At 42.8% G+C, this 19,981-nt stretch overlaps 2 protein-coding genes across 5 annotated transcripts in view; both read left to right on the forward strand.

The window, feature by feature from the left end:
- Nucleotides 1-108: 108 nt before the first annotated feature.
- GJA5 (gap junction protein alpha 5) overlaps nucleotides 109-19,981 on the forward strand; it is a 38,563-nt gene continuing 18,690 nt past the window's right edge. Inside the window, exons 1-3 of one of the 4 annotated variants that reach the window (XM_025198194.1) lie at nucleotides 174-250; nucleotides 596-658; nucleotides 18,513-18,667. Coding sequence is in view for 1 of the 4 variants with exons in the window: in XM_025198190.1 (XP_025053975.1) it covers nucleotides 248-250; nucleotides 596-658 (66 nt within the window). In the remaining 3 variants the exon portion in view is untranslated. Of the gene's footprint in view, nucleotides 251-595; nucleotides 659-1,235; nucleotides 1,436-7,012; nucleotides 13,102-18,512; nucleotides 18,668-19,981 lie in introns of those variants that run through there. The other 3 variants (XM_025198191.1, XM_025198190.1, XM_014517584.2) reach the window with 3 other exon arrangements.
- Nucleotides 232-19,981, forward strand: part of ACP6 (acid phosphatase 6, lysophosphatidic) — an 82,222-nt gene continuing 62,472 nt past the window's right edge. The window contains exon 1 of the mRNA XM_025198197.1: nucleotides 232-250. Within this exon, the coding sequence (XP_025053982.1) occupies nucleotides 248-250 (3 nt within the window). The 5' untranslated portion in view covers nucleotides 232-247. The remainder of the gene's footprint in view (nucleotides 251-19,981) is intronic.

A 19,981-nucleotide genomic window follows, 5' to 3' on the forward strand; every position in this document is an offset into this window, starting at 1 on the left:
CGATAAGGAAGCGTTAAAAGTCAACGAGGTGCCACTGACAAGGACTGCAGTTGTGCTCACGCGTCCCCACCAGTCATGTGTGTCCTGATGCTGTGCAGTCCAGTGCTGCTCTTGCCAGCTGCTGCTCACCCTTCTGTATGCAACCCAGCTCTTGCCAGCTCATTTCCAATAGGACTACAGCAGCAGCAACAGCAACAACCTCTGCTCTAGGCCTCCGAGGGATGAGATCCTGGCGGGGTCACATTCCATGGTAAGTAGAAAGGAGACTTTTAATTTCTCAGACAAAACAGGATCATCATTGCCTTTGTTTTTCCTCCTAAAAACTGCCATCTGAATGACCGACTGGGTGCCTCAGTGACAGCTGTCCCAGCTGACCTGAACCTGGAGCTGTGTGAAGCTGAGTGTCCCCTCAGATAGGATGCTTCTCATTCCACTCACAAAGATTAGTACCAATTGACTCACTTCTGGGGTACTTCCTTCACCCCTGTGATTCTAGGACTGCACTCGTATTTAAGATCCTTCCCAGCCTATCCACATCCATGTCCAGCTAGTGTTCAGAGAAGCCTGATAACAGTTCTTGTAATTAACTTACCAGAATTGCATGGGTCTCACCATCATCCCCTGCTGGATTGACACTGCATCTCAAAGGCTCCATCAGGTAACGTAGACTCCTCTTATTCCAATATTATTTCTGTGCTTTTGAAACAGGTTGATCCGGGCTCTCTCTATCCTTGCTGTCAGCAAACAGCTCATATGGCCTGTGTGCTATATGGTGGCAGCAGCAAAGTCCTATGTGACCACAGATTTGTTACCCTGCTTTAGTAAAACTGCACCTTGGAAGCTCAACGATCATTTTTTTCCACCTAGGTACAGAGAACAGCTTAGCACAGCCCTTACTCTTAGCTCAGCCTGGGAAGAGGCTTCCCACTTTCTACCCTGATGGAAACCCCATTGAGAGCCCCATGTGGATTGCGTTCTGTGTATGTGTATGAGAGAGAGTGAGACATACAGACAGACCAACAGTTTGCAATGTCTATAATGCAACTTTATTCTAGGAATACCCAAGAGCAGCATCAGCCTGTGTCCTTCCCCAAATCCCCTAGTCAGACTATGAAGGGAGCATGTGCAATAATGTTATAAAAGATACCAGGCTACTTTAAGTTGTGCAGGTGCTATCTGAGCACGATCTGAAATGCCTACAATTTTTATGCATATTTGTTTTCTCCCAAACCTAGCAAAGGCACTAGTCCTAAATGCAGATCATATCCCTGCCCATTTGCCCACTGCCAACTTCATCCATTTTTCCTGGAGCCTTAAATGAAAAAGATATCATCATGCCAAAAGCCGGCAGGGGGCAGCCTTCAGGACAGGGAGGGACTGCTAAACATGGCACAGAAGATGGCAGATGGGTGGATCAGAGGCAGAAGGCTGATTGGTGAGACTGCACCTGTCTATTCTTCACCCTCTCTCTGGCTCAGAGGCCATTGCAACAGCCTTTACAGTTGTGATCCTGGCATGCACCTAGTGTCCTCCTGAGCAGGACTTCAGCAGGCTGCAAATAAAGGATTTGCAAGCCACCTCCCCTTTGTCCTTTCACAGGTGCCTATATGAACCTCTCCCTGTTTCTCTCTCTCTCTCCACCCAAATACATTTGACAAGCATGAGCTAAGGGAACAGAGACCAGTCACTGACCAAACAACCAACCCAGCCAACCCACAAAGCTTCACTTACAGCTTTACATTGCCAGTAATTATCATTTATGTTCCCTGCAACAGGCATTTGCCATGCTAATTTCTTCCCACCTTTGATGTTAGAACTAGCTAATCACAGAGCTTGGACCGGGGAGGGAAGAGGATCATGAATAGGGAATTTGTTTGGTAGAAGGTTTTTATGCTTCCCCAGCTACTCCTGCAGGATGGTGTTCAAAACACGGCCAGCAGCAGTGGGCCACGTGCAGAGGCAAGCTTCTACTATGCCATGCTTTTGCCTCTGCAATACTAACTAGACATCATCCCTACCCTGAGGGTCCTCACTATGACCCTCTTTCTGAGTATCCCTAGGGAGTAAAGTGCCACAAGGTTGGCTGTGGTGGTATACAGAGGGCACGTCTACACATTCAGTAATGCACCATAGTTACTGTGCATTAAATTTAGTACTTGTATAATCAAGTACTAAATTAATGCACAGTAATGGGCATTGCTCTGCAGTAGCACCAGTGCATGCCGTTTTAATGACACTACTGTGCAGTAGCCAAATAATACTACACAGTAGCATGTTAGCACTGTTTCTGCTGTGATGCACTATTGCACAGTATTATGAGGCTACTGTGCAGTTAGCATCCTGTGTAGATGTGACCAGAATGTATAACTGAATGAGAAGAGGGTGCATAAGCAAACACATCACAAAGGCCTCACAGGAAGTTGCAGGTGAACATAGGGAGGGGCTATGCGGCTCCAAAGGAAAGCAAGGTCAGGTCATCACTGGTTGACCTAGCCAAGTAATTAGTCTAGCAAATCAGCTCTATTACTTGTTAAAATTGGGAACCATAGGTCTCTGAGCTTCCCCAGTTTGCCAATCCTGTAGCTATTTTTGTATTCTGCCTAGCAACACAGTAGCTGAGCACCTACACCCTAGGTTTTAGCCCAAGCGCTCCCCTTTCCAGGTGTCAGCTTCTCAAGTCTCTCTGTGATAGGTCTGTGTGACCCTCAAGAGAGTTTGGAGCTTTGGCTGGATTTGGACACGCACCCAGAATCCCAAACATTCCTCTGAATTCACTCTAGCTTTTTGTTCTGGGAACCAGCCTGGGAACAGGCTGCTTTACTACTGTTTCCTGGTTTTGTCTGAAACAGACACATCTCAAATGTAGCCTCTCTGAGGTTATCTGCTCCCAGCCCTAAACAGGACCAGAAAGAACATAAGCCTGGAATATTTTCCCCCAAAATGAGTACAAGCAGTGAATCTAATTTATATCAAATCTCAGAAAGTTCAAATTCAGGTTGGGGTGAAGATTAGGTCAGTTTTTATCTTGCATCTACACACCCAAGCTCAGGCCATAAAACGCGTTCCGATTCTCAGTTCCAAGGGTTTCTGCCTTCACAGGGCCAGAATTTCCCTATGCATGGACTTGAAAGGTGCATCTACACATGCATTAATGTGCTTTATTTAATGTGCATTATATCTAGTACCTCCATTGTGATGCACTAGGAAAGCAAGCACTAATACCTCCACTGTGATGTACCTCCATTGTGTACTAGGAAAATGCACATTAGTCTACATTAATGCATATTAACTAAAGAGTACGGGGCATTTATTAATATCCTTTTTTTTGCAGCAACATACCAGAGATCCATTGCTTCAGAGCAGATGTGATTAAGTAAGTCTGCTCTGCATGCGAGCTGAGGTGAACTGCACTGTGCCGTATGTAGTTGTATAAATGGTGAAATGCACTTCAGGGTGCAGAAAATGGCAGCGGTGTACTTTTGAACTAAAGCACCTCTGAGCTGTTTTAGTTCAAAAGTGCACTGCAGCCATTTTCTCAGTGCTGACATGCATTTTTCCGCTTATACAACTGCATGAGTCACAGCACCGGGCAATTTTCAAAGCACCCAATGCTGCAACGCATGCATGTGTAAAAATGCACACAGTTTTTAAGTGATACTTAATGCACATCATCCTATTTTTATGTGCTTTAGCAAAAGTACACAGTTTTTAAGTGATACTTTAATGTGCATTAAAATAGGTTAATGCGCATTAAAACACATGTGTACATACACCATTAATTTTCAGCAAAGCAAAGGAGCCATGGATTAGCCAAATGCCTGAAGCTCCTTCCACTGAAGCAGGTAGCCTGCTGTGGATGCTTTCAACTCCTTTTTGCAGGCTTTTGTATAAAGCTCCAGAGTTTACTCAGGTGCAGTAATTGCACGTGTAAATGTGCCACCAAGGACTAAATTAGACCCTGGCCAGTCCTCAGGGTTGAGGAGCTTTAAAGATGGGGTAAAGCTGGCAGACTCCCCCTTTGGCTATAGCACTGAGTGCAGCTAAGCCAGATTCAAGAAACCAAGCCAAAGTATCTTGCTTAGTTTGCTTAAATTGAGTATTAATTTTGTCAGTTCTCCAAAAGTCTGTTGGGAACCAAGTTGTCCTAGTGCCCTCCTGGGGCTCCAGGTCTCCTGGAAACATTCTTCCATGGACAAATTTGCCACAATTTTATATCCACATTCCTGCCTTTCCCTCTGACCATTTTAGGACCGATCACTTTTATATCAGCCCACATGGAAACAGGAGGGTGGAAGACTAGGTTTTTCTCTCCATGAAGTCATAAGAAAGTGTTAGAGTGATGTTGTAGCCAGAATGGTCCAGGAATGATACAAAAGGCAAGGATCTCATAAGAGTTCATAAGAAAGAGCAAAGTCTGGTAGGTTCATGTGGTCTGATGAATACCTCTCAAACCAGTCCCAGTTTGTCCGGACTGTGGTAAATCATAATGAGTTTAAAGCCCTGGCTAATAAACCACAGCTTTCCTTCACTGGGAGACACTAGAAGCAGAGATACAGACAGCCAAAATGTGATAGGGGGAGGGGACAGGCAAAGAGACTAGTTCCTGTGTGTTTTCTTGCCTTAAAGATAAAAATTAACATCAATCAAATGAAAAACAGGCAACAATGCAGGAGCCTTAAAGAGGCCCAAGGTGCTACCTGACTCAGCGTCTAGGCAGGATATTGATTAGAGAGGCTATTCTTTATTGCTCAACTATTGTTTAACACTGGCCTGCTTCATGACAACACCAGGCGTGGGAATACAGCAGCTTTGGTGTTAAAAAGTGCTTTCATCACCATGTCAAGTGTAAGGGTCTCTGTACACATGGGAACAGAAAACGATGGGGCTGATAAGGAGAGAGAGTCATTGGAGCAGACATCCTCATTGTGGGAATGGCATGTGCATCTGATGCCGAACAAACACCTCCTACATACTTTACACAATTTAGTTCATCAGCTGTCTAACATCCCCAAACGAGCTGTGTTTTCATCTTCCAACCAGTCAGGCAAACTTGGTTAATGATCTTCCAGAAAACAGCCCAGAACTGAAAAGTTGCTGTATGCTAATAATGTCTGAACTTCTCTTCAGAAGGAACAGCTAAATATGGATATCTCTGCACCACAACTGCTGCTGTGACTGCTTCTGTAAAAACATCTGAGCTTGCCTTCAACTATGCAGCTCAGATACTGCTAGCAGTGGCAAAAGAGCATCAGCATAGACTGAACACTCAAGTACTTACTGAGCATCTCAGCCCATGTTAAGCTCCATGGTGTTATGGTTACACTAGTAGTCCCCAAGCTATCTAGTTTAAAGCTAACTCAGGTATCTCTACACAAGCTGCAACACCTGCAGTCTAGAGATTTGTTTTCATAGATTTCATAGACATTAGGGCTGGAAGGGACCTCGGAAGATCATCGAGTCCAGCCCCCTGTCCCAGAGGCAGGAAGTCAGCTAGAGTCAAAGGATCCCAGCAAGATAGGCGTCCAAATGTTTCTTAAAAGAGTCCTGAGTAGGTGCATGCACCACTTCTGTAGGGAGTCTATTCCAGGCCCTGAGGGCTTGGACAGTAAAGAAGTTTGTCCTTATGTCCAGCCTAAAACGGTCTTGGAGGAGTTTGTGACCATTGGACCTTGTCATCCCTTGGGGCGCTCTGGTGAACAGATGTTCCCCCAGATCCTGATGCTTGCCCCTTATATACTTATAGGCTACCACCAGGTCACTCCTGAGCCTGCGCTTTTCCAGGCTGAAGAGTCCCATGGCTCTCAGCCTTTCTTCATAAGGCCTGTTTTCATGCCCTCTGATCATGCGTGTGGCTCTCCTCTGGACTCTGGAGATGCATGCTTCCTTTCCTGGTCACATCCATTTAGACATTATTGCCACCAGGTAAGCTGCCCATGTGCAGCTTAGGGGCTAGAACATATGGCCTTCTCACTAAAACACAGACCTCAGACAAATGAGCTAGAAGAGAATCACCATTTGCTCACAATAGAAATAAAACTTCTGTCCACTTTATCAGTGGCCACCCACTAGTATAAGAGAGTCTCACAGACTTGCATGGGTGTAATTTCATCTACTAGAAGGCAAAGCTGCCACATTAAAACAGCAAGAATTTTGAGCAACAAAAATCTCTCTGGTTGCTCTTGGGGAGTAGATTCATGTGGCTAGTTATGATGTTTATACAACTGCTTTTTCTCCACTTCCATTAGATTCCCATAAACTTCCCCTCAGTTGTATATTGAGGTCCTTTGTTCTTTTCTAACTTTAAAAAAGTGAACAGAAAAAAATCCCATAGTAAGCGACCAGAAAAAATTGAGTGCACAAATTCACTTTAGGAAACCCAGAATGTATTATCAGAATGCAGCCTCACAACCATAGGATATATTTTGAGCATACCCAAAATATTTCTCCAGGATCTAAAAATGTTCTCCATAATCATGCATCACACTTTTCTGTGCAAGGCTTTGTAAAACATGAGACAGAGACAATGAATGAGCCAACCTTTTCTGAGACCTATCATGCTTTACATTCATTTCATCCAAGGATTTCTCTCTGAGCCTTCTTTTAATCCCAGTCAGGATTCAGCTACATGTGGTTCTCCAGTTTTCAGAAACTAAAAAACCAAATAAATAGTTATTTGAACTTTTGGTCAAAGGCAGCTTGATCCTACAGCATGCAAGTTAATGACAATAGGCCCAGAAAAATCTTCCTGACAAATATCCACTCTACTTGGGATACAAAAAATGTTCTTCCTTTACAACTACTATATACACCACACTAAATCTGGTTCCTATAGAGTATCTGCACCAGTCTGGGAGTCTTAATTATGATGTCAGCTCCCTTAGTACTAATTAGTGCACTCCAGAAGCCTCTGCATGTCATGTATTCAGTGTTCCCACACTTCAAAATGGCAGCAAGAGCACTTTAACTAAAGCTTCTCAAATGAGCTTTAGTTAAAGCACCCCTGCCACCACTCTGAAGCACAGAATGCTGAATACATGAGACATTGCGGGCGCTTTAACTAAAGCAGCTCTTGGAGCCACTCTAATTAAAGTCCACCCTCAGCCCTGGAACACGTGTAAAGATGCCCCTGGAGATCCTGGTGAAGGCCCCATCTTTCATCCTTTGAGTTACAGCAATAGTAGCCATAACAACTACCCTCTGAGCCACATCTCAACATGGTTTCCAAAAGTCTTGGAATTGCAGGAAATACCAATTTCTGACCCCAGAAATTATCTCAGTACTTCCCTTTCCACAGACTTCAGGACCCTTAAAATTTTTTTCCCAGAAAGCCCCAGCCTGCAGCCATCTATCCTCCCTCTAAAATGCAGACCTCACTGACTACCACCATAAAATTATTGATGCTAGAAATGCTGAATCATGAATATGAGGTTATTTATGAAACCTTTACCAGATTTTACTTAATGATGCTATAACATGTCACACAGCACATTGCAAAGTTGCTTTCTCTTCTGCTCTGTTAAACCGTTACCACCCATGCAATAGGAAACGAAATCTTTGACCTGTGATAATGGACAGAGTTCACATTTTTACATAAACTCAGCAATCTGGGACAATTTTGCCCGGCTTTGAACCATTTCTATTCATATTCTTCATTGTTCTTTCCATAGTCACATCCCATGGTATTCCTGCTTTGGTGACAGCACTCACACATACTGAGTGCCTTGTTCCAGAACAAGTCTCCAGTTCCTTTTGATCTGAGAAGAACCAGCTGATTGTTTTTCCTTCATGATGGCCCAGGCTAATTATGTGAAATCCTAGTGTCATCCACATGGGTATCACATGCAAGAATAGTCTATCACATTAGCATGTACTGCTAGTGCCCTCTCTTTCTCACAGACAGAGCCACAAATCATCCATCAAGCCCTGGGAAGAGTTTTTCCCAGAATTTAAGGCCATCCTTACCACTTCTGATGTCCCATTTAGCTGACATCTCCTTTCGGGCTTTTTTTGGCAATTTTGTTGCTTTATGTTTTTTCCAGTAAATTTACACTTTTCCACAGGCCCCTCTTAAGGAGGCTAATTCTGTATTTGAAGCTGAAATGGAAAGTTTTCACTAAAATGAAAAAGAAAAGTTCTTGGCCACAAAACTTTTTTTTAAAACAAATTCTGAACTTCAGAACTTCAAAAAACCCCTCCAGCCCCCTCTCTAACTGATATCAATAACTCCCCAGGTGTCAGCACCAAATTTCTGTAGGAGTCCATATGTGAAATTTAACCTAGAAAGGATCTGAACCACTATCTGCCCGTTTTGGTGTCATGAGCTGGTGTAAGATGAGAGACATGAAAAAAACAGCAACTCACGGTGTGAACATGTGGGTACTGCTTATAAGATTTGTATAAGTTTTATCCTGAGATGTTCTAGATCACTTGATTACACTTTATCTTCACTCCATCGTGCCTTGCAAAGAACAACCAAAAGTGCAAAAAGGAAACAGAGAGAATAAAGTTCTGGATTTATGTAGAACTCTTAACACTTGTGATTCAACCATAAGACAGATCATGACAAATGAATGACTACTGGGTAGAATATGAATAAAATATGATGAACAATTGACTAGCTTGGGAAGTGCCTGTGTTATACAGTGGGCAATATATTGCTGATTTGTTCAATGAATTTCCCAACCCGTTACCCCTCTTTTAGGAGGGTGACCTTACCCAAGGAGAACTAAATTGACTTCCTTTGTAGTTTCTCCATGTGGCTATTTACATTGCCTCAGGTGGTTGCTGCTGAGAAACGATGGCAGTCATTTCCTTCCCTTTATACATGAATGTGATTAGCTCCCACACCTGTTTCCTTTGCACACTGCAAGTTCTTATTTGCAATGCTGGATTGGGGTGCCATCAAAAATGAACAGCAACATGCCTTTTTCTAGTGAAAAACACTGTGCCTAGGAACACAAGTAAGGATAGGTAAAGTATTTCACACAAAATATGCACAGACCCAAACCTGGGTTCATTCAAAAAGCAGAACTGGATACAAACCTCTTCAAAGCTTTAACCTTTTTCTTGGTGGCTGTTAGGGCAAATAGGAGGTGCTAGGCTGACAGGTATGGATGCTGATGTCCTCTCATGATTCACAACGCAGGTACAGTACAAACAGCAAGAGTACAGACTTCCTTCACATGGCCCCACTGCTTTCAGTCTGATCTGGAAGGACCATCTCTAGGGTTGAGAGGGTAGTTCTACAGATTCTGAAGTGCCAAATCCCTTTGGAAGACACCAGACTATGATCCAAGAGATGCAGAAATGGTAGGTTAGGCTATTGCAACAGCTATTGAAAATGTGGAGTAAGCTGCTGAAACTTGCCTACTAAAGGAGCTGCAACCACATATGCTGGGCATGTGTGTGCATGTGCATGTGCGCATATAGATGCACATGTGTGCACACATTCAAAAAGGTGTGTGACCTCCCAAAATAAACTGCAACATTCTATTTTGCTATTGGCCAGAGATGCCCTCATGCCATTCAGTGTTGTAATCACATGCTTTGCCATTCCCAAGAGCATATTGTCACTATGTTTTTCACTTAGATGAGATTAAACTAAGCAGCTGGTCAGCAGCCTTGGTGTCCCTAGAGACATCAGGTAATGGAAGAGAAAAACCTAGACCTCTGTACTTAAACCCATTCCATGTTAACAGAAATTGAAAGTCTTCATCTGAAAACCCAAGTGACTCATACAAAATGAAATCTGGGTCCAGTTCCCAGACCTATTACCAAGAAAAATCCTCCACATGTCAGAGAGAAGTCTGCAAGGCCAAGGATAAATTCAGTTGTGCAGAGTTAACACCCTCTTATTCCTGGAGGCAGACATTCAAGGTTATGACACACTGACCCCACAGAACAAGACAAGGTAGCATCACCCTTTCCCTTACTATAAATTGTTCTGTTGCGAGAAGATGACTTTCAACGCTAGAGCTGTCATCAGCACTAAAATCATGAAAAGAAATAGTGTAAAATAAGATTCATTGCTCATTAATTTGTGCGATTAATTAAACAAGTTCCTAATTTTACCCACTGGGACATAAAATGCCTCAAGCCAATCTCTGAAGACAGCAGTTAGGCTCTGAACAATGGGCTCTCTTTCTGAGGAACTCTCTGTAATTCAGAACAACTGCATTTAAATGTACTGCAGCCATTCAAGTACATTTAGCAGTGCGGATATTTTTCTTCAGACCTTCTTTTTCCTTGGACATTCCCTGCTAGGCAAGGCTTCAGGGCTCTCAGTCTGCAGACAGCACAGTCTTCAGCATTCTCCATCTCCCAAGCACAGGTACTGAGAAGCAGGCCACAGGTCCTTTTTCCATACAGCAAAGAAAATGTTTTGTGATGAGGCAATGTACCTCCAAGGCCTGTATGTCTTCCTTCTTCACAGTCCTCATCTGGACTGTTCACCTCTTCCCTTCTGAAGTTGTCAGCACTGGCAATATTGCCATACTTCTGGCACCATTCTCCTACAGAAGCTCCTGCTTTGGAAGTAGGTGGCTCTGCAGCACTGCGGCTATCTGTGTACCTCACCAGAGAGCAGGCAGGTGGCCTCATGAAGTCTCCTGCAGATGGCAGCTCTCCAGGTCCAAGAGCCATAATACATCTGATCATCTGACAACATCTGCTGTCTCAGCAGTTTCCAAGTAACCTCATCTGAAGCCAGCCATGGTCTCTCGGCCTACACGGTGGGCTCTTCTTATCTGTCTATATCTGCTTTGGTTCATCTGTAAGAGGCAAATCCACCCTGCCTTCTCTGAAGACGTCTGCCTGCATCACAACTGACCTACAAATGGGCCACCATTTGCGCACATTAGTCATTTTATCCACATGAGTAGCCCCATCAAAGTCAGAGGAATCACATAAAGCTACTCACATGCCCAAGTCTGGGCTGACCTCGAGCCTAAGGGATTATTAAGAGACTACATGCTGGTGTGATGCTCATATAAAGGATCTAGTGTCATAAGCTTAGGATGACAGTATTACTTGCCACAAAGCCATGAATACACTACATAGGCCATTCCAAACAAGTGCAAATAAAACATTCAGATCAACACACATCATGTGTTTTGCTTGGGGCACACTTTAGAACAGAGACCCTTTAGAAACAGTTTTTGTATAGCTAATATCTGCCATACATGCTGCCAACAGAGCAGGCTGCCTTCCAGTCACATTCAGCAGAGCACTTAAAGAGGTGCTTAACTTTAAACTTGCATTAGTTTCACTAAAATCAACGGAAACAGAGCTTGTGCTGAAAGTTCAGTTTATGCCCAAAAGGTTTTGCTGATCAGGGACATTGTTCTGAACTGGAGTCTCAGTCACCAGGTGAAGCTATGAGTGACAGAAATGGTTAAGACACAAGTTTTAAAATTTCTAAGAAATATGCACAGGAGACGATCTTTTGTATATCAGACTGTCCCAGTCTGAGGATCTTCCAGAGATCGTGTAATCCCAGCTCTGCTATAAAATATAGCGAGGGATTCTAACCTTGCTGGATTACAAGATAAAGGACAAGATCTTGAAGCTATTACTGATTCAGAATTGAATATTGTCCTAGGCTTCAGAGAATAGTGATATTTTAAATCTCTACTTTTAATACCTTCACACTAACTGGAGAGGAGGAGGAGACTTTTTGTGGTGGCCTCTTTTGTGTCTTGTTTTAAAAGTGATTGTTGAGCTGCTCAGAGAATTTTGGCATGTGAGAATTTTGATGCTGTGTGTGGTCGGCACCCTTCAGAAAGCGGCTTTTAGGAGATCAATCCTGCATCGTTGAAGTGGAAGGTAAGTTTCATCACTGTGTTCAGTAGGAACAGGAGAATACCCCAGGGAAGCAGATAGCAATAGAAACAAGTGATACAGCTCTGTGTTAAACAGAGTTTGTAAGTGCTTATCGCTTGACTGCTTTATTCTTTTCTTTTTTTTCTTTGTAAATGACAGCCCTACTCGGCCTGAATGTCTTACATCTGAAGGTTCAGTACCTGGGCTTTCCACACCAGTTGTACACTAGCATTGCTCCAGTGATTTAATGGACTCAAAACACTATTAAATTGATGCATTTGTCTCTAAGTTATGTGAATATTTTTATAGGCCGGGGCTAGAACCCTAAAGCACATATCAGGAGGCCTTGATTCAATTCCTGGCTCTGTCACTGGCCTGGTGTATATTTTTTTAATCTTTTGCATAGCTCAAAATGACCAAAGAAATCTTCCTTCTGAGCTTCTAAATAACATTTCCACCAGAAAGAGACTTTTTTTAGGACAGTTATAAAATCCTTGGATGGGCATTCTTTTTATAATGAAAATCCCACCGCAGCCATTGCTACAGTAGGTGCCCTGAGTTGCCCACTCTAAAATCCTACATGCACTTTTCCCAGACTAGAAATCTGTTCCCCTGAATCATTATTTTATGACTTTCTCCCTTTGTTTCACAAAGGCACAAACGGGAATAAAGTTGCGAGTCTTGGAGTTAGCCCTTTAAAACAAATTGCCTTGCCATCATTTTAATAAGTTTGACAAGTTGGTCCCAGGCCCTCAGGAGGAAACTAATAAACGTTTAGTTGCTTTGCTATTGTTTTCCTAAAACAATTTGACTTCCTTTCTGATAGCCTCAAATTCCTTCATTAAAAATAGAGTAGCTGGGAGCCAGAGAAAGAGTTGAACTGGAGCCAAGTTGCTGCTTACAATGCAGCCTGCGTAAGATCACATTTTTATCCCAATCGATGAAGCCTCTTTAAAAGAATAGTAGGCAGACAGCTGCCAGTGCATGTCAGGCACAGCAAAGGAGCTGGGATCCCCCAGCCTCTTGCCTTCAAGCTTAGGGAATCTCCAGCCAGTCAGCTACTGTCAGACTACAAGAGGCTGAGTGCCAGGAGCCACCTGAGGTCTGCCTACCCTGTTTAAAGGGTCTTCCCTCAGACAAGGATCCCTGCTGGGTGCTCAGCATCAGCAGAGAGGTGGGTTCCAGCATGCTTTAGAGTTTGGGCCAAAGTTAAGTTTCAGTCACCTCCACCCACCTTACTCTGTGCTTCTCTCTCTACCTGTCCAGAACCAGCAGAAAGAGGTAATGGTTTATACTTTATTTCCTTCTTACATTAAAAAATGGAGATTATGTATGTGTGTGAGATGGTCACTGATTTAACACAAGTTCATAGATGTATAAGAAAGGAAAAGCTGTCTGGTGCTAGAGGAGGGGGTAGGCAGTGAGGCTTCCTGGGTTCAGCTCTTGACTTCGCAGAGCACTTGCTGAGGCCCTGGGCTAATCATTTAACCTCTCCCTGACTGAGTCCCCCCTTTATGAAATCGGGCTGGTACTCACCTCCCTCAACAGATTAGACTCCTGTGTACTGAGAGGTGTTCTGGAGGTGAAAGGTGGGTCTAGTAAGAGTAAGATTAGATGAGACTGTGCAGCAGACTGTTACAGTTAACAGCAGGCTGGAAGCTGACTGTGTATTTCAGAGATGTTCACTTCTTCTGAATCAAAGGAATTAATTATCTCTTCATTTTCTACTGATTAAACAGTTTCTGAATTTGAATGAGAAATTGTGGCTTTTAAGAAGAACTGGGTTTAGTCTAGAGAAGACTGAGGGAGGATTTAATAGCAGCCTGCAACTACCTGGAGGATGGTTTCAGAGAGGATGGGGCTAAACTATTCTCAGTAGCGGCAGATGATAGAACAAGGAGCAAAGGTTTCAAGTTGCAGCAAGGGAAGTTTAGGTCAGATATTAGGAAAAGCTTTCTCTCTAGGAGGATAGTAAAGCACTGGAACAGGTTGCCCAGAGAGGTGGTAGAATCTCCATCTTTTGAGGTCTTTAAGACCCGGCTAGACAAAGCCTTGGCTGGGATGATCTAGTTGGGGCTGGTCCTGCTTTGAGCAGGGGATTGGACGAGATGACCTCCTGAGGACCCTTCCATCCCCAACTTTCTATGATTCCATGATTCAATGGCAGACAAGGTTCTTTGCGTAAATGTGATATCTTTTATTAGACCAACTAAATAGTTGGAAAAGGTGTTCTTTGCAACCTTTTGGACACAAACACCCTTCTTCAGGTATTGGAGAGAGTCTATGACTCAATGACATTCTTCTGTCTCACCTTTTTTGATGAGCCTGTGCTAAATTGAAACTCTGGGATGGACAGAGATTAGGGTAAAAATTAAATCATTTCATATTTTTCTACAAATGAAATACATGGTACTGTATAAAACATCTCACCTGACTCCTAAGAATTTATCATAACACCCTGTTCCTGTACCCAAGGGCCCAGTCTAGCCCTGGAAATTAGACTTCTGGGATGAAGATGTCCCCACAAAATTACCTTCCTCAGAGGTCCAGAATCTAAGCAATGTCTACATTGGGGAATTTTAGACAAATATTTTCATCTGTTTAATAGCTCAGGTAGCACTGGCAGGAGTTTAGCCACCTCTTCAATAGTTTCCTGCCTTTTGGTCACATTGAGGAGCAGGTTCCTGGGGTGGTGATGGCAGTAATAGCCTGGATTCTAGCCTGACTAGTAGAATTATTTTCTCTGTAATGTCCTAGTTCATCAAGGCTGAAGAGAGGGGACACAGTCCCTTGGCATAACAACCCCCCTGACTTCCCAGAAAACTGCAGTAAGCTTAAGGAATCACATGCTTTCCTCTGGGACAACCTTTCAAAGCCACCAGTGTATCAAGGGAGCATTTATCACTGCATGAATCATCCTTCCTAGTAGAGCAAAACACTCCAGGAACATTTACTTTATGTGAAGAAGCCCCTTCAAATACATGAGTCTCAGGAAGCTGTTCCTAAGAAGTTCTCAGGAACTGTGCATTTGCAAGAATTTTCTAAGGGTACCAGTTTTTTATTGCTTAGATCATTTTATTTTAATTTGATGGTACAGAATAAATATGGATCAGTTCTAAAAGGTCATTGTGCTGATAACCTACTCAGAATTTCTCTCTGCCATTATGCAGGAGATTTGGCAGCTTGGATAGGGCAGTGATAGGAACTAAGGAAACAAGGTGGGAATGGACCTCCTGGGTCATGGGATTCAGCCCCTGTTATGGCAGGCAACCATGCCATTTAATCCCTTTCATAAATTCATTCAGCTCCATTTTAAAACTACTCGGGTGTCTGCCCCCGCACCTCCTATTGGAAGGCTATATCCAAACTTCACTCAGATGCCTAGAAACTTTCTCCTGATTTCTTGTCTAAATGTATTTATAACCAGCTTACACTCATCTGTTCATTGCCAACATTGTCCTTTAGCTTAAATGGTGTTACTTTGCTGTGGTGTGCATTCCCTTGCTGTACTCCTAGTACGTTCTTATCCCTGAAAAGCAGAGTAAATGAGCTTGCACTGAATTCCTAGTTACTGTGGTTAAACTGCTACTGGTACCTAAGCTACGTAGTTAAAAACTAGCCTGGGTGCCCCTGCACAGCACTGCAGTCACTCCTCTGACTCAGTTACACATATCCTTTGTCTCCTCTTGTACAACAGGCTCCTCATATTCTTGATCACTGTAGTAGTGATCCATACCTTCTCCATACCTGTTCCACTTTTAATTCATCTTCCTGGAGCAAGGGGACCTGAACTGTAGATCCTGCTAGCGATAGGTTTTCACCAGTGCCTTGTACAGAGGCATTAAAAATTCCCTCTCTCTACTGTCTCCTTGGACTGCATTTGCCTCATTCACTGCTGTATTACATGTGTAGCTCACAGTCGTTGTGAGCTGGAATCTTCTGCAGAGACAATGCTTCCTTACTTTATGTCATCAGCAAATTTCATCACCACACTCTCCACATTGTGGCCAGGTACAGACATTATGGGCATTTTTACAAAGTCATTAATGAAAAGCATCAAGCAAGAGCAGCCCCAAAACTGACCTTCGAACAACTTCAGTGATAACTTCCCTCCAGCCTGATACTACTTCTTTCAAGTCTACCCATTGTTGTTTTCCCTCTGGCCAATTCATTCTAACTGATACAGCAAAGCAACTGAGGAATCTGAATAGGAAAGGATCAGTCCCTTAGTATATATGATATGTATGTATATTAGAAAAAGCCTCAGTGTGCATTCAAGAGAACCAGATCTTATCCAGGATTACAGGTAATCTCCAAAGGAACAAGAGGGCATCCTCTGGGAACAGCCTTAGAGTAAGAAAAAGTAAAGAAATAACCAAGGAAAAGGGGATCACATCTGACTGTACAGCAAGGATCCAACAGAGGCAAGGAGGGTATATTACATTTCAGGCAGACCACACATATAACAGCAGCACTTTGCACCTCAATAGCAAATGGAAATCACTTTACAAGCATTAACTAACCAATTCTAAAACCGTCTCTCAGGTCAGGCCATACTATTATCATGCTTTTACAGATAGGCCAGTATGAAAAAATCCTATGGTATTTCATGAGGATAAAAGCAAAAGACTACGAAAATAAGGATCTAGGGAAATAACTCCAAAAAAACCCTAAATAATTTAATAGGGAATGGCTCTTTGTACTTTCTTTCTTTGATGTTTTTTAACTCGTATAATAGAATTCCATAGCAGGTACGTAACTGTTTATTAAGCCCCATAGAATGGTTCAAGCAACTTTTATATATTTTATAATATTACATGACACAGGATTTTTCTGCAAAGAAGAAAATAAAGGGCAAAATAGCAAAGGGCTTGTCTATCCAGCAAAGTTGGCACAAAATACCTAGGAATACCTGTAAAAGTACAGGTCATTAGCCATACTGTACCAATCCCCAGGTGGACACATTTAGTGCACACTTAAGTGAAATATAGGTTGCTTCACTTTCAAAGAGGAGTGAGGTATACATAAAGGTTCTCTTAGTGCCACTAAACACTGTCCACATGGGAAATTGGTGTGGAGTAACTCACACCATAGCTCACTGCACACTATCTTTCCTAGAGAAATAAGCCATAGGTTTGCTGACCAAGGAGATGCAGCACATCAGTATCAGAGCAGAAATTAGTCTTTTGTTCTTGGCCCTGTGCTCAGTTTACATGAGCCCCTTTGCCGCTTGATGTAGGGTTTGCAGCAAATGTTTATTCTGGATGGGAATGAACTATGGCTACAAGCAGGATCACTGGAGTGCAGGAAAACAGGAGAGCATACAGAATGCATGGTATAAAAGGTCTCCAGAGGAGGGTTTGCTTTTGTCAGTCTCAGATCACACTTCTATCGGATTTGCTTTCTGACATCAGGTTTGGGCCCAATAGACTGCAATCTGAACTCTCATTCTCATCACTGAGGCCAAGAACATCATAGGAATGAAAAATAGGATTTGATGTGGATGTTGATAATGAGAACATCTGACATGAGATAAGACTTAAACATTCTCAGAAAGGGCACAGTTCTTCATGCTTTAGAGCATTGGATACCTCCAAATATAGGCATATTTTTCCACAAGGGGGTTTCTCCCACCTTTCTCTGAAACGTCGGGTAATGGTCACTCTCTGAGATAGGATTCAGGAGCAAATAGACCCTGAATCTGATCTGTTATGACTGTTCCTCTGTTCCACATAGTATGTGCTGCATTTGGGGTTAATTTTAATATTTGGAGCCACATATGTATTTATATTTAGAATGTTTACTTCATTTTTTTTGTACAAGAGATTCTTGGCAAAATAAAAGACTCCTGTATGGCATAAACTCTGCTTTGATTGGTTGGCCTTTTAAAACGCCACCCAGGTTTCTCTTTGGTTTGTGCCCCATGTGGAAAATTCCCTAGTCCCTGGTTAGGATAAGCAAAGGGCTAGCCTAAGCATTTTGCATTTAGAGAAAGGCTCAAAACATGGCTTGTTGTCTTAAGGAGATGGCGTGTGAAACACACTTATTGGCAATTGGAAAGGGCAAAGTGAGGCTAGCAATTGGTGCCGCCCCCCTGCAAAGGGGAAGAGGAAATATAGGTAGAGACCAGGAAGGGAGAAAACAAACAGAATTATTATCTAAAAAGAGAGAAAGATGAGTAACTAGACATGAGAGAGACACTGGGGACGACATTAAGAGAAAAAGAAAGTGGGGGGTGAGTGGGGAGGAGACAGAAAAAAAAAGAGTGAGAGGGAGAGCCACAGAAAGGGAGTAGGTGGAGAAGAGGGGGGAAAGGCAGAGAGAAAGTGGGAGAAGACAGGGAGAGAAAGTGGGTGGAGAAAGAGGGGGGGATAGAGAGACAGACTAAAAGAGCAAAATACAAGCAGCTGAAAAGAAGAACCAAAAGGCCAAGTTAAGTAAGAAAGGAGCCCCAGCAAGGAAGAAGAGACCATAAAAGAGCTGTCAAAACCAGGTAAGTAAAATGTCATCTAGAAAAAAAATAATAGAGTTCAGAAGTGTCACTGGGAGGCCAGGTTTCTAAAATCAAGGACAAATGTGGGGCAGGGGGAGAGATAAGAATTGTCAAAAAGGAATAAGCTTGGAAGTATATGTTCTTCTAATATGGACAGCTCTGAACATCCTAAAAATGTAACTCCTTCCATTCTAAACAGTTACAGAAATTACAGAGGGACCCACCTGAATTGAACTGGGACCCCAGAAAATCTGAAACTTAATAGAGAAGGAGAAAGAAAACTCCTTAGAATATGATGTACAGACGGCAAATGTGGTTAGAGCAACCCCCGGCTTGCAGGGAAGCTGTTCTAGGGTAAGGAGTGCAGGGAAGTGCTTGTTACGAGAAGCTGTTCATGTGCAACTGCTTCACAAAGTACCTTGGGAACAGCTTATTTTAAGGCATGCAGAAGGGTTTAAAAATTTTTCAGCTTCATTTTCTTGAGGATGTCATATCCCAGTGCTGAACTGTGAAATGGGGACTGAGAAGGTTACTTGACATTCCTAGAGAGAGCAATGGAAATGTACAGTACTGCTTGGCTGAAGTGTCTTTAGCAAATGTGTGGCGTGCGAAGTTCACTCAGGGCTATGTTCCCTTTGTTCTGTGAACTTCCTTTGGGTTCAGCTCCTGATCTAAACAAACCCCTTTAATACCCAATAACCTCAAAAATCCAACGAGAAGAACGTCTTCCACCTGTACTAATGGCTTCTTTCTTAATCCTATTTCCCCTACACACCCTTCAGGCTTTTTAAATTTTATCTTTGAAATAAGAATTAATCTACATTCGAATATGTAATAGTGTTGGTATTATGGTGACAGTTTCCATGGTATAATCAGCTTGAAAATCTGGTGTCTTTATCCTTCTGTCAAGCTATTAAAATGCTTCCAGGGCTCAGAAGTGGGAGATGGAGCCTTTCGTCTCTTGATTGTCAGTTCAAATCCAGTCCAAAGTGTGTAGTGACACCTCAGATCCATCAAGGAGGGCTTGTACTGATGCCTGTCATTGCAGCATCCAAGCTCCTTCCAAATAAAATCAATAGCAGTAGCCAAGTCCCTAGCAGACATCATGTCATTCTGATGTCAATTCAATGGCCAAGGTAAATTGTGACTAGATATCTCAGTCCAATTGACAGGAGACGGGTATCCACATAAGAACTAAATCAACAGCCTTGTTGCCAACCTGAGAAGAGAACCCCATAGACTGATTAGGACAAAGCAGCTGAGTTCCTGTCTCACAGAGAGGGGACTGTAGAGTTTTAAAGCTCAAGTATGAACTGCACTGGGGGGACAGTATGTATGCACTTCTATGGCTTATCTTGCCCCTTATCCATGAATAAAGATATTCATATGTGTACTTATGCACACTTGCATGTGTATGTGTGCGCATAAACACGGGCTAAACTGTTACTGTAAAATCCCACACAATTGCTACATTTTCAGTGTAAGCCAAATAGCACTATATTTACTCTTTTTTTCCCTGAAAGTCTCAGCTCTGAGGAGGGAGCACAACACTTTTGTTTTTTTGTCCACTGAGAGAGATATCCTAGTTTGAGAGAATTCCTGAGAGTTCAGAGTTCAAAATGCTGGTTCGCCTCTTTTTGAAGCACTGGTCACATGGGAACTATGCTA

This window comes from Alligator sinensis, unplaced genomic scaffold (genome assembly GCF_000455745.1).
Source record: "Alligator sinensis unplaced genomic scaffold, ASM45574v1 scaffold19_1, whole genome shotgun sequence".
Classification (NCBI taxonomy): Eukaryota; Metazoa; Chordata; order Crocodylia; family Alligatoridae; genus Alligator; species Alligator sinensis.